At 46.0% G+C, this 15,136-nt stretch overlaps 2 protein-coding genes across 2 annotated transcripts; both read right to left on the bottom strand.

The window, feature by feature from the left end:
- Positions 1-326: 326 nt before the first annotated feature.
- RPS15A (ribosomal protein S15a) lies at positions 327-4,887 on the bottom strand. Its single transcript, XM_054843630.1, has 5 exons — positions 4,817-4,887; positions 3,569-3,706; positions 3,300-3,379; positions 1,708-1,793; positions 327-462 (listed from the first exon to the last, which is right to left on the bottom strand). Exons 2-5 carry the CDS (start codon positions 3,699-3,701, stop codon positions 369-371), a joined length of 393 nt encoding a protein of 130 aa, XP_054699605.1. The 5' UTR covers positions 3,702-3,706; positions 4,817-4,887; the 3' UTR covers positions 327-368.
- Positions 4,888-5,749: 862 nt separating this feature from the next.
- ARL6IP1 (ADP ribosylation factor like GTPase 6 interacting protein 1) lies at positions 5,750-13,580 on the bottom strand. Its single transcript, XM_054843304.1, has 6 exons — positions 13,474-13,580; positions 11,153-11,286; positions 8,847-8,966; positions 7,817-7,934; positions 7,091-7,175; positions 5,750-6,824 (listed from the first exon to the last, which is right to left on the bottom strand). Exons 1-6 carry the CDS (start codon positions 13,510-13,512, stop codon positions 6,706-6,708), a joined length of 615 nt encoding a protein of 204 aa, XP_054699279.1. The 5' UTR covers positions 13,513-13,580; the 3' UTR covers positions 5,750-6,705.
- Between the last annotated feature and the right edge of the window lie 1,556 nt (positions 13,581-15,136).

Here is a 15,136-nt window from a genome sequence, read left to right as displayed (position 1 = left end):
GAGTGGTCACATCCCTGTAACTAAGCAGACACACGTATCCAATAACCAAGCAGCGACCCCACCACATGACAGCCGACTACGTTGCTTAACCATAGAGCTCCCTGCTGAGGCTATGCTGTAGTGACCTGTAACTGCCACTCAAGGGGGAATTACCGAAAGTATGGTGTATTATTAACAGAAATAAAAGTCGTGACCAGGGATGGCATGGAACCCAAACGTCATTTGCAGCAAAGATGGAACTGGAGCACTACTGAAGTGCTGTCTGTTACAAGCACTATCACAGGTAGTGTTAGAAGTCATTAAAATACTGACTGGGAACACCAGAGTCCATTTGAACAATTTATTAGTATCCTCTTTTTTTACAAGTTTTAGAAAAAGAATCCCAGGATTTTGCCTCCTGTGTGTTTTCGCCTAGCCTCCTCATGGTCCATGATGCCAGCTGAGGTCGTCAGTACAATGTACCTGTTAAGAAAGAACAAATACATGTCCAGTTTATCGTTTCATTCTATGCTCGCGCAGTCAACAGCACTAACTTCATTTCTGTACGACGACGGCAAGGTCTGTTGCTGTAAGAACGGGCCTAACGGAGCTCAGATCGGGTTATCAGGCAATAAAAGAGAAACTCCTCTCCCAAGCACAACTCTGCAGCACACAGAGGACACTTACAGGCTTCTGTTCTCCAAATATTTGCCTCAGTCTCAGCAAGAAGTTTTCTTGCTCATTCCCACTGTAAAGTCAGTTCAGCTGTTGTAGCAGGAGCACCTCTAGTTTCTAGATAAAGCCTACTTCTATTTTAAGCAGACATTTTTCCCCAGAGCAGGTAGAGTTGCCAGGGTGCCAGACACCCCTCAGCTCCGAGCGCTTTGTCTCAGTTCTGAGCACCGAGCACTGATGCAGATCAGTGTCTGGATCTGGGCTGACAGCTGACGCAGCCTTACTCATTGCTAATGCCAACACTTGGATTATCAGCAGCTTCATCCACACAGCTCCCCATCTGAGAACCTCTCATCTCCATAAATACTCCTAAAAGTCTCGGTATGACAACACACACTAGTGAGTAGGTAAGTACAGCTACGGCATGCAGCTCATCACTGGAGCTCTAAGAACACAGGTGACAAGGCACTGTTAATCCTGCCTCTGAGGGGAGAGACTGGCCGAGCCCCTGAAGGCTCTTCTAGCCCTGTCATCCTGCTGCGCTGAGGTTTATCACTCTTGACTTGGTGAATTTTGGGAAGCAGCAACATACTGCATAACTAAGATTTTCTGTGCTGTACAGGTTTGAGAGGCTCTGAGTCTCTCATCATTGAATATCTAACCAATTTACACACAGTCAGGAAGTTTAATTTAAAGCAGTACAAGCTACTGCCAGTGACCTGGTAACTGTCATGACTCCTCCTCCCCCATCTATAAATGGCCATTAATAAAATCAAACCAAGTAAGAGAAAACTCCTATTTTCACAGTAAACTGAGGAAATGGTGAAACCAGGATTTACCAGAGCCAAGCAAAAATAGGTCCTTGCTTAGCACTGCCTCTTCCAAAGTGGTTAAAAAGAGCATTTATATAGAAGATGGATTTTTAGACTGGCATCTACCTCCAGATTGATCAGAGGAAAGGTGTCAGGCGAGCGTAACTCAGGCAGCATGAAAACATAATAGAACCCCCACATTTTTACATACGACGCGGATTTAACTCTTCTCCGTCCTTACCCAAACTGACGTGAAGGCAGTAGGTTGTTCTGCCACTTTTCCAAATCCTTCAGCTGAACATCAAATCTGGGACTGATCACACCACACTGTAAAACAGAATTCCATTACAAACCAAAGAACTTCATAAACGGGATCTGTACATTTGTCATCCCAACTCAATGAATGAAGCAATCTTGCTGCCAAAAATATTTGAATTGCAATTGTTAAAGATTAGAGTACCAAGGGGCAGGCTCCATTACCCATAGCATGAAACAGCACTTCCTCTCCGGTGAGTTGGGGCTCTCACACAGCTATTAGCCATTATTTCCTTAGCCTTGCCTCCTCCTCCTCGCCTAAATAGCGACTTACGCTGCTGCAGAAGCTAAACTAACAAAAGCGTACTATAAATCACCAGAGATTACTAAGCATCCTACATCATCAAAAAACCTGAGATTACTCAGGGATATTCTACTTCTAATCACCATACATAGTTAGCAAAAAATGGCTGTAGATTGTAAACAGGGAGAAATTAACTTGCATAAACATTATCGAAGTTTTCAAGTTAATCGTATTACTCACTGACCATGATCACTACTACCACCTCCAGTTACCTCACTGGCTCCAGTTATCTTAATAAATATCCAAGAGCAAGTACACTTCCTGCACTGATGGATGCTTTGCTGAACCAAACAACTGTTCCCTTATTGCAGCTATTGAGAGAAACGCTATATCCAGCTGCACCCCATAGGATCTGTTACAAAACCATCCTGGAAGAGGTCAAGAACATGATACTCGAGCCTGACGTACACTATTTTTATTACAGACCCAAAACACTAGTGATTTGAGTGGTGTCAAGAGTTCTCTGCCTACTATACTCATGCAATTTTCAGCTGCAATATTTGTCCATTGTAGAGACAGCCCCCAACATAATTTGACCAAGTAACTTCTGTATTTCTTTATCACAGAGCCACCTCTCACTTGAACAGCTTAACTGGAAACAACGATGCACACAGCAAGTCATCACAGAACTAGACAGCTCCATATTTTGAGACAAAAGCATTAAAAAAAATTTCCAAAACACACGTGAATACTTCACATACCCCAGGAACTTAGAAAGCACTAATTAACATAACATTCAACTTTCCCTCAACTGCAAGCAAAGCCCATCTATCAGCAGGAGAAAGGCTTGTCTGTCTTCTCCACATTTACAGGTATTAAACATCAAACAGAAAGCAACTCAGCTCCTATCTCTTAAGTCAAGTCTTCTAGATAGCTTAAACATCAAAGAAACTGAGAAATCACTTGGTAGCTGGAAAGCATTTATAGGGAAAGAAACACACAGCACTTGCAAGCAGACTGCCCTGAAAATGTGTCTTATATATTCGGTTTAAAAGACATGTAATTAGTCAACCATACCATTATGAATCTAGGAAAAATTAACAAGCACTTGATAACCCCTGATAGTACCCATATTACTCTCATTTACATGGGTTCAGTAAATACCACCTTCTTTACAGGTAATTCTTTCACAACTGGAGCAGACAAACATTTTAAAACAAAAGTCTCATTTAAACACCTTCCTAGAGAACTGAATTGAGGAAGAGAAATCCTACCTTGTTGAGCCTGCCTGTGAGATTGACAACAATCTTCCCGGCTCTGTGATCATCAATTATCTCAAATTCACCAATGTAACCTACAAAAGATTAGCAAACAGATCAAATACCGAATACTTAGCTACATTAATAACACAACTCAATTAGCTATGTTGTACACAACCAGCTCAAAGCATCTTGAGTTACTTTTAGTCAAAAAGCACCTTAATGCAATGGCAACCAGAGAAACCAGGAATGAGAAACAAGTCAGCGCTGTGCGCTCTACTTACCATGCTTCATCATCACAGTTAAAAACCGGACGATTACTTTGGAGCACGGCCTAATGAGAACTTGGCGTTTCCCACGTTTCTCTGCATTGTTGATGCTTTTGAGAGCATCGGCTAGAACATTCATGCGCACCATGGTGCCTGCAGGGAAGAGGAGAGGTAGTTAAGTACTCCAGCTTTCTTAAGGCTAGTTTTAGACCTAAAAAGTCTCAGACTCACAGCAAGCTGCACTGAACGTTAAAGAGCATTCTTAGGCTAAAAAGCAGATCAAGGCACATCTTGGGTGTGCCCGAGAGGATTCACAACTACCGCGACAAGTTAGGAAACCCGATGTGCTCATTTAACCTTGGCTTTATCAACACATACACACAAGGATTTAAAACCCACCATCTAGACAACGCTTCCTCAGTATGACACCTTTCCCAGGTGATTCGTTTTGAAGTTTAAAACCCAATTATACAGTATTAGCCCTGGACAAAAACTAGGTCATACATGATAATAAAGGTAATAGCTGCTGCTCAGCTTGCTGATTCGCCACAAAATATTTGCAGGATGCAAATGCAACGCACCACTCTGCAAAGGAAACCGGGCATCGACTGTTGCAATCCCGTGACGAAGAGAAGAGCCCCCGAGTACCCACGGCACGACGTGACCCGGTACCCCGCCCCACTGACACAGCCAGCGCCCTGCCACAACTACCCAGGAAGGACCCCGACTTGGGCCACTGGGCCGCTCCCGAGCTGGCCAGCCCCTGCGGCACAGGAGGGCGTTTGCCACTAAACCAGGACCCCCCCCCCAGACGAGCAGGCCCGGCTAACCTCTGCCCACGGGGCGAGTGCAGCCGGGGCCGCCCCCGGGGCCCAGCCCGCCGCCCGCTCCCCGAGCCCTCCGCTACCTCCTCCCAGGCCTCGCCGCACGATCCTCGCCCGCTCAAGTCCACAGACTCCGCGGCCCGGCTCCCCCGCGCCCTGCCCAGCCCAGCCTCCCACAGCACCGGCCCGGGCCCGGCTGCCGCGCCAGGCCCCCGCCCCGCATCTCTGCGGAGCGGCGGGCAGGAGGGTGCTTCCCCCCCCACCCTCCGCTCCGGAGGCTCCAGAGCGCGCTAGGAGAGACGCCGGCGGCTCAAAACGGGCCGGACCGGTCGAGCGCGGCCTGACGGCCCCAACGAGGCGGGCGGAGGCGGCTGCGAGGTGCGGATGGGGCCGGGAGGCAGCGGATGGCGGCCGGGACCCAGCGGCACCCCCCACTCACCGGTGCAGCAAGATGGCGGAAAAGGAAGAGGCCGGGCGCCCGCGCGGGATTATGGGAGGGCCATGGGCGCGGGGTGGCACGCGACGCCCCGCGCAATCTCGCGAGAATTGACGTCCCAGTCGGGAGGCGCCGCGCGCCAAGCCCGCTCACTCCCATTGGCCGAGAGCCGCGGCTCGCACTTCCGGAGCGACGGCGGCCGCGCGTTGCTATAGCGACCAGAACGCGGCGCGGCGGTAAGCGAAAGGCCACAACAGCCGCACGGCGCGGTGACGGGGGGACGAACCCACCCCGCCAGAAGGGACCCGGACGGTACCACCACCGCAGTCCTGCGCTTCGGCGCTCGCTTGCCCTCCCGCCTTTAATTATTTTGTTAGTATTTTCACAGGAGCGAGGCCCCTAGAGGAGATGTAACGGCCGCGGCTACGACGGAGGGCGGCGCAGCCACAGGAGGAAGGCGGAGGTCTGAGGGGAACAAGGCTGTGCCCAGCAGATGGGTCGTTCCTACCCAGTTTTAACTTAAACCAGGAACACGGCTCAGCGCTGTGACGTGCCCTGACCTGGGGGCAGAGTGCTGAGACACTGCGGTGCACCACTGGCCTTTTATATCAGCATTTCTTCCATGGCCACCTAAGCCGAGCATCTTCTAAACACCCGGATTGCAGCGCAGGATCTCCCCGCTGCTCAGGACTGTTAGCTGTTGTACTGACCCAGTCACTGTTACCAGTGCTAACCAACCCCAGCTCACACTGCGGCCCTTCCCCTCTGGAGCAGGAGCTGTCGGTGAACTCCCATGGCTGGAAAAGCAGTGCTATTTCAAACAAAAGGGGTTTTTCTGCTAGGACACTGCACTGAATGCCATTCCCAGCTCCCCTTCTTGACTGAGAGATGCATTTACACAATTTTCTGTGTGTTCACAAAGAGCAAGACTTGAAGTTTCTCTTTAGTCTGTATTTACCTATTCAACAGTTACAATAAACACTGAAGAGTTCATTTTAAAACAGTAAATTTTTAAAATGCATTAACACAGGTTTTAGCTTTTTAAAGAAAAAAGTTCAATTTTAAAAAAAGGAGGGAGAGGTCATAGAAAAGCACAAACATCAGACAGGCTTATTTACAGAGACAAACCTAACATATTCAAGGTGATTTTGTACAGACAACATTCATAAAACCAAACATGCTACGTGGCTCCGTGACAACAGCAGTTTTTAGAACAATCAGCTGTTAAGGTAGCACCAACCTTAACTCATTTTCTACAGTCTCAGTGCAATGAGTTGAAGTTTACGCTACAGCTAAATAACTAAACTACCAATTTATATAATCCAGATCTCTATTCAACAGATAATCTGGTCTATGCAGCCAAAAAAAGGAAACAGATTGAGACATTAGGATCACCTTCTGCAGCGATTTTGGGTTGCACCCTCAGCTATGATCATTCTATTCAGCTAATTGTCCTCCTGCCACAAGGATCAGTAGTAACAAGCCTCCCAGAAGCTTAGGCTTCCAGAACTGCTTTTCAGACTTGCTGTAGCTAGAAATTAACGATCAGTGAACCTAACAGTCACAGAAATGCTATCACACACTACAATTCTGCAGTTTCTGAAGTCGGGGTATTTATTCACAGGGCCTCTTAATTTGGTGAAGACACTGAAGCTCCGTACATCAATAGTCAGGATCTCTCACGTAAGATCACCGCAGGCTGCAGAACCCTAGTCAGCACAGCAAGAGAGACAAGCCCACAGCAGTTGCTAGAGTGACATTTTCACTTCATCAGGGAGCCAATAAAAAAAAAAAGCCAGTGAGCAATACAACTTCTATTATCTTAATTATACATTAATTCTCAAAACTGTTCCCACAGAAACCTTTTACAGGAGTGAACAGCAGTTAAGTCTTCATTCATTTTTCTTTTCCTTGTGCTTGAGAAGTTTGTTTATCTCCCTTTTTGCCATTCCAACATACTTTGTAATGATCCCATGCTGGTTCAGTCCAGGAAACAGCAACAAGAAACTTACTAGAGAGGAGAAAAAAGGGAATTACTTAATACTCTTTTAACAAGGTTCTGGCACTTTGCAATCCCTTGCTTCCCTTAAACCCCATTAACTGCTCAAAAACAGACAAATAAAGCCCTGTGACAAAAAAAACCACACAAAAACCCCTCAAAAACCCCCACAAAAACCACAATCACCACACTCAAGTAATTAAAACTCACTCCTACCAGGCTCATACCATTTTAGGCAGCTAACAAAAAGTGACCAGTTCTGCATGCTGTGCACTCACCAATAAGATAGGTCAGAAAGAGATTGTGAACCTGCTGTCCGATCCAGGCAACCACAGCAAGAGAAAAAAGCATGGTCATGAAGTACTGAAAAATAAAAAGGGAACAGTTATCACAGATCTGTTGGGAATTCTCCCCCTTCCCTTCAGTATCCAGCAACACTTCAACATTTAAACCTAACTTGAAGTTTGCTGGCTCTTCCACATGCAATACCTGTGCACTGTGCACAGGCTTGTTAAAATTGAGATTATGGAGTCTACAACTGTCTGTTTTCATTTATTTTCAGACCATCGGTTTTACATCTTTCTTGTCCAGATACCCCCACAGACACAACTTCAGCCTCACACAGTACTCAAAGCTGGTTTTGGGACAGCAGACTCAGTCATTCACATCCCTAAGCTGACACATTACTAAGATCCAGGTTTTTGGACAGTTTGCGTACACTGGAAACACAGTGTTTCCAAAAACTGACCTATCTAAAGAAACCCAGTTTAGCTTTATCTTCATATCAAGGATATGCTCCCAACTGCACGGCAATGAAAGTTTAAAGTCACATATCTTGCCACTCACAGTTTGAATAAAATGCGTGCCTGGCAGTAAGTCAGATCTGCTGGTTCTTCGTTTGAAATACCAGCTTATTCAGACATGTGCCTTGCTAAACTACTGAATACAAAACAAGACAAAGAAAAATCTTAAGACAACAGAGATGAACTCCTGGATATCAATACCATTTTAGGCTTCTCTTCCTTCAGTGTGAAGAGACGCTTCCACCAGCCAACAAGTCGGCGACGAGATTTTACCAGATTGCTGCAAATCTCATGAAATCTTTGCTGCTGTTCTGTAGTCCTTTTATTAAAGAAAAAAAGCCAGAAATAAGAATTCAAGACTTCATCTGAAATTTAAAAATATCTCCCGTAGTATTCTTCCAGCAGTAAAAATTTACCCAGTATTTATCCTGGCACTTGCTTCCCTTAGTTTCACCCTTACCTTGACTGAGCATTGTAATGCAATCCCCCATGTAATTTTCCTGTACACCGACTCTCTTAAACTGACCCCCAGAGAACAACCACATTCAAACCAGGAGACCGTGGATTTTAATCTGACACCAGTGTGATACACTCTGGTGTTGGGTGTGTATTACTGGCATGTATTACTTTGGCTTTTATGTTGGTTCATTATTAGACAAGAACTTTTATCTACTAGTCAACTTAAAGCCAATACACTAGAATTTATTTTTAATTCAAATTTTTTTTTCAAATAAGGTTCTTCTCCAGTTTCCTGTTTTATATATAAGCCTTACCCATCTTCAAATCTGTTTCAATCACTTACAATCACATTCATGCTCTGTGCATTACTCTTTTCCTTCATTGTATTTACTACTGCCACTCTTCCCAAACATATAATGCAATACCCTTCTTCATAATTTTAGTTCTCAGTGTCTATTATCCATTAATCACTAAAAACTAGTTTAGCAGAACTAACTAGCACCCTTAATGGAGAACAAAGAACATGCTTACTCTTTCAAAAAACTTATTTTGCTAGAAGGAACAATAAAGGTACGTTGTAGTAACAACCTTTCATAAAAAGAATAGTGAAGGACATCTTGCTAGTGTCCTCACCTCATTTATCATAGAGCTTGCTGATTTCTTACAACAATGACCTTATATAGTAATTGTTTGATATTTAAGTCAGATATCCATTTTGATAGAGTTTTGAATTTATTTACACTTAAAGTGCTGGAATTGAAGTTTTCCTCACCATTTATTAGAGCCAAAGATTCTTGGCGCAAGAGCAGGAACAAGATAATCAGCCAAACAGAGGAACATAACAAAACAGGAGACGCCTGAAAGAACTGATGGGTCCAAGTAGTAGATCATCCTGCAGAAAGAAGATAATAGAAGTGATTTCTGGATGCTCAGACTGCTAAATACTAAACAAATACTTCTGCTAAATACTAGACATGTTTAGTCGCCTCTTCAGATTAGCTCAGGACTTCAAAGAGTAGGCCTACCCTCTTCCTCAACCTCAAGAAAACCCTCAAATTTGCTCCTATTACTAAGAAAAAGAGTTTAAGTACTTCAACACTATTACAAAGAAGTACAGATAAAAATAAAATACAATTTCCTTAATGTCCTAGATAAGGAAATGCTACAGTACAGTAAGCAGAGCATGAAGTTCAGCAGAAGTAAAAATTCATCATTATTGCTCTCTTAACACTGACCAGGGGATGAGGATGAGCAAGTGAACATATGAAATAACCAAGCAGAGTGAAAGCTCAAATCCTATTGTTTCTGAAGTCAGTCACAGAACTCAGATCTACTACTACGGGTTGTCACTTGCTGTGTCTCACCTGTCAGAGCTAGCCAAACCTGTTCTGGACAAGGAGCCATGTTGTGCTTTTACATACTAAGTGTGCCACTGCACAAGTGCGGGTATGGGTACTGGACAGGAACTAGCTCCTCTAAGTGTCTGTTAACGCTCAGCTGTGCCCTGTGCTACTTATTTGCACTTAACAGAACTTCCTGAATATTGAAGGAGAGAAATAACACAGTCCATCGCAAGGCCAGTCTTTCCATGCATCTGGCACAGGGCTACTGCACTGAATGTTCAAGTTCATTTTTGATGAAGTACCAATTTAGAATCTGAACTAGTTCTGTTTCCTCAAAGTATTATTCAACACAAGATCTTTCCTGCTATCATCACAGAATTTATAACAGAATACCCTGAAGTTCATTAAATTACTTCTTTTAAAAGAAGTTACTTTTCAGTTTCATTTGATTTCCATCCTCCTCACCTCCCTTGAAGACCACAAAATTTATATTAGCCAGAAGACAGATTATCCCTGCCTCACCTGGTTCATCTTTTTTTTTTTTAACTCCCCTCTTCTTACTCCAAAGAGACATGCAACTGGCAAACTCCACAGCTGGTGTGGACACTTCTCTGTACAAGGTAGGTCAGGATCATCTTGACTACTACCTTGTTACATAAAAACACATACAAGAGCCTCAGCAAGCCTGTTCTGTATCTCCAATCCAGAGACAAACAACATTCATCCCATTGACTGAAAGTTACCTGCAATCTTTCCTTTTCCTCCCTTCTCAAAGTGCTAAGGAAGTTTCTTCACCCTGGTTTTCCCACAGCAGTTTCAGGCTCTAAATCCCATGAGATAATTTACTTGGCTGGTACAGCAGTTGTAACAGCTTGAGCCAGGTGCCTCCACAGAGGGACCCTGAACAAAAATTCCTGGGCAATTACACCCTTACAATCTAAGTTCCCTTCCCCTCACACGGCAATTCAGACCAATAGTAGCATTAGGGTTGGGGTCTTCACATTCTTCATGGGGTCTTTTCTTCATTTCTAGGCAGACCGCTTCTTATCTCTAAAGCTGCCACCTCTGCTGACTGCTGTAGCCTCCTTATCTTCCAGCTTAAACCAGCTCTGAGGCCTTCTTTTACTTCGTATCTAGGTGAAAGTTCATTGCTTGTGGTCTACAGTTTTTGCAAATTTAGCCACTTATGCCAAGTGAGTTATGCCAACACTTCTGCTATGCTGGACAACTAGTATTTCCCAACAAAAGGACAGAGAGTGTAAAAAAACAAGTTGTACAAAAACAATTGAACTTATCCTAAACACCACACCAAAGACGCAGAATAGGAAAGTTTGCCCTATGGAAACAAAGTTTCCATAATGGTATCACTGCTGGTTTAGGGAAAAAAGCCAAAGGAGATGACCAGATCTGCCTAAGGAGCAGGATACAAAGGATGGGGGCAGAATATGAACACACCAATGAAGAATATGCAGCTGAGCATAGTAAAAAAGCCACAGCAATCACTGCTGGCAAACAGCTTTTGCAGAAAGCACTGCCTCCCTCCAAGCAGGATGTGGCTCATGTTACTTCCTGTTCTCAATACTTTTCAACAAAATTCACACACATTCAGAAACAAAACCTGGAGTAAGAGCCTTCCTATTGGATTGTTAAAGATGTCTTGCTAATTTACTTAATAGGTTTGCTACCAGCCAGGAAAGTGCAATGATGTTCTAGGCTCCCTCCGCAAGCTACTTACAGAAAAGAAAAGGAAACAACACTCATCAGCGCCAGAGGAAACCAGGCTCTCTCCCAGCGAAGAACTTTATCCGTCATCAAAATCACTTCTCCCCATCCTTGCAGCTGCTCTTCCAAGCTAGCAGTTTCTGCAGCCTACACAAAGAGAGAAGAAAACTCTTATTACTGACCAGAGCATCAAATTAATTCCCACACTTAAAGTAGCTAAAAAAAGTGTCGTAATTAAAGACCTCAGTCACAAACCTTTCTGAGTAATTAAATTACAAATAATGTTGTAAGTTTTGTACTAAGATATGACATTGTAGCAGTGATATTACCTTAAAATAGTCAGGATCCTAACAACGTAGCGGCATATGTTATTAGACCAAATGATACCTCCTCCCAGATTTTGCCAAGGAGTTTTCCCCCCAATCTCCCATTTACGGTACTCCCTCCCCCCAGGTTACTAGAAAGTCAAGTTTTAAGGTCTAGCTAAAACCTCTCAAGTTTTTAGTGTTGATATCTGGAAAATTGCAACATGAGAACTATTTAAAATATATGTATTTTCAAAGACAACACTACCACATTAAACTGAAGCTTTTAGTTGCTGCCCAACACCAATTTTTTATTATGTGGAAGATGGACAAAAACTCCGAATCCACAGTAAAGGAAAATAACCCAAGTGGCCACATTTGGACTGCAAAGACAGTTTTTCCACAGGTTGCTCAAGACAGTGATCAGGCAGCCTTTAAACTCCTCTTCCTATGTTATTCCTACATTCCTCCCTACACATCTTCTGCAAGGAGGCTCTGTCTGCTCTGGCATCAGCTGTTAAGCAGTTCACCCGAGGTGCTCCACATTTAACATAGCTTAACAGTTTCCCCTCAGCAGGACAAGGGATCTCAGAGATTACAAAACTCAGGTAACCATGAACAGAACCGATCTCTGCCCACGTAATAAGATGTGAAAAGCCATCAAGACCTGCACATGTGCTGTGCAGAGATAGCAGAGCAGGTTTCGTTCTCCACTGTCTGCTACGCTTACCACAAGCCAGAAGCCTGACACTACCAGAATAACAAGGACAGCTGAGTGCAGCTACCATGGTAAAGCATAGTTTTATTGTGTGATACCATTGGAAACTATTTGAAAACTACAGTTCAGGACAAAAAAATAAAGTAGAAAACTACCTGACATGCTCCTGGATGCCTTCCAGTTATCATATCTATTTTACATTACAAAAACAAGCTGTGACATGGAGGAGAAAAAAAAACCACTGCATTGCTCCAGAAGACATTTTATGACAAACTGTTTTGCTTTATTACCTCTGGCTGTCTGCATTTAACATCACAACCAAGAGAAAATTTAATGGGAAACAGCCTGGAATATAACAGGGTTATTAATGGCAGCCTGCCTCTGTCAGACCGGAAGACAACTATTCCAAGTTGTTTTCCCACTGGGCCAGGTAGAGAAAAGTCAGCTTTTGCAAACACCATCTTCATTCCAGAGCCCACCCATCAATAGTGTTTTTCCATAATTATGAACTTGTGCTTTGAAAGGGGTATCCCTCCCCAGCATGGCACGTATTTTTGGCAATATAGTTCCGCGCACTTTTCCCGCAGGAATCCGACCCTCCCTTCCATCCCTGCGCTACTGCGTTTCCCCGTGTCTCCCCGCTGCGCGGCTTCCTAGGGCGAGAAACAGCCCCGATCACTAATGCACTCAAAACCTTCCCTCCCTCAACACCTTCACGTGCTTTTACGGTGATTTTCCCATGGCAGCCGTTTACCATTACGAAGATAAACATACATATCCTTGTATTTATTTGATTTTTTTAAGTATTCAAGCCCACCCTTGACGTATTTAAGTTAAGCTAATCATCCAGCTCCTGCCGCTCTCCTGCGCCGTTGAAGCAGTCGGTAACAGAGCCGGAGGACGGTGAAACACAAGCACTAAACGTAAGCCCTGCACAGCGGGTAACGCCAGATGTTACGATGCGCTCCGGCCTGCGAGCACCAGAGCCACTGCCGTGCCCGCCCCAGGGACGGCACCCAGAGCCCCGCCAGGCCCCAAGGCACAAGCCGATCCCCGCACGGGAACCTTTCCGAAGCCAAAGCGAGCGCAGGGAGCGGCAGTTCCTCCGCGCTTCACCAGCCGAGGGCCGAGGCCGCTCCGGTTAGCCGCCACCGCGGATAGGCCTAGCTTCCCCGCCTCCCCCCGCGCCCGCAGGGCCGAGCGGCCTCCAGCCCCTCCGCAGCCAGCGGGAGGCACAGCACCTCCCCGCTGCCCGGCCGGCCGACACCAGCCCCAGAAGGGCCGACTCGCCCCGGCGCCGCCCGCCCTCACCAGCTGGTAGACGCTGTTGTTGTCGCCGCCCTCCGCCATCTTGCGCGGCACTCACACCGCCGCCAGCCGCACCCTCCCACACGGCGCCGCCGCCTTTTATAGCCTCCGCGGCCCTTCTCGACACTCTGATTGGCCTTCTCGAAACTCAGCGCGGACCAATCCTGGAGCTCCTGCCGCGTCCCATCAACAGCCGGTTGGTTGGTGGGATTCGAATAGAAACAGCCGCCCAATCAGCGTGGGCCTGCGCGCCTCCTCCCCCTCCGTCCGTCGCAATGCGACTGCGAGCGGAGCGGGCGGCGGGCGCGGCTGAGGCGTCCCCGGGGCCGGCGCTGGCGGGGGGCGGCTCTGCCCGGCCGGGGGCGGCTGGCTCGGCCGAGGTGGCCTCGGGCGGCCCAGTGGGTGTGCCGGTCGGTGTGCCGGTGGGGCGTGCCCGGGCCGAGCGTTGGGGCAGGCGCCGCGCAGGCCGTTGCCTGCCGGGCCGTGAGAAGCCCACCGGCGGGCCGCCGCGGCTGAGGGGGCGAGGCAGCAGCCCGGCCACACACGGTCACCTCCCCACCAGGGCTGCCAAGGATAATACTGATATTTTAAAAAGCCTGACCCGTATAACCCGAACGTGTGATTTTTTAGGGGGCAATCAAATAAAAGATGATGTGCTGTCTAAAACCACGTTACCTTTTCTTCACATGGACCGTCCACGTGCGTGTCCTACGAACTAGACGGAGCCGTTGATGGAGAACGTGTCAAGGGTAATAAGTAGCCCGTTATTGCTGAAACACCGTGGCACGGCAGGCACTCACCAACACAGTTGATTTGACTTAAGGTTTTGCTGTTTTTCCAGCACAGGTATTTATTTATTGCAGGTGACGGACGTGAAGCAGCCGGTGTGTCGGCTGCTGACACCAGAATCCACGGGTACGAGGTTTCGGGATTACCGCATAGGAAACCCATGGAACAGCTTGACTTCACAGGCAGGTTCCCAGCTCTGAACGCCACTGCTGCCCGACCTTGTGGTGATAATTACTGTCTGTCCAACAACTCGCTTTACTTTTTTTTGGAAGCTGTAGCAGCATGGGAATAGACACAGGAGAAAAGCACTAGGATAGAAATGTTTTTTCTGCCTCAACTTCCTAAATGTTTTAGTCATCGTTAGTGAGCTTAATCGCAATCCCTAGGATGTAATGCAGTTCCAAAATGTTGGCAAAGAAAACATCTTATAATTTCTGGCACCAAAACTGCAATACTTTTCCAAGCCAGCTTGATGGAGAGGAAAAAGAGAAGGACTAAGGAGGACATCGTAAAAGCAAAACCATGTCTGTACTGAATTGTTTGATCTTTTACAGGGTGCTTTTCACACTCATTCAGGATTGTATGTAACGAATAGATACTTTACTGCACAACTTTTGAATTCATTTACACATTGCTAAAAGTTACAAGTATCTGTGTGTACTATTTTGTACTTAATGATGGAGTCCACCCTCAAAATCTGTAATTTTACCACAGCAAAGCTCAAACAAAAGCTAATTTCATACGGAAGCGATGCCAGCAGTAATTCTGATCGACCTTTTGAGGAAGCACGGACGCACGCGGCAGCGTGTCGCAGTGCTGTTCCTGGGAGTACTTGTGGTATCCTGCAGAAGCCACCTCTGGCTATTCAATTCCATCA

The sequence above is a fragment of the Grus americana genome, chromosome 15 (assembly GCF_028858705.1).
Source record: "Grus americana isolate bGruAme1 chromosome 15, bGruAme1.mat, whole genome shotgun sequence".
NCBI lineage: Eukaryota > Metazoa > Chordata > Aves > Gruiformes > Gruidae > Grus > Grus americana.
The sequence above is the reverse complement of the archived record's forward strand: the minus strand, read 5'-3'. Positions and strand labels throughout refer to the sequence as shown.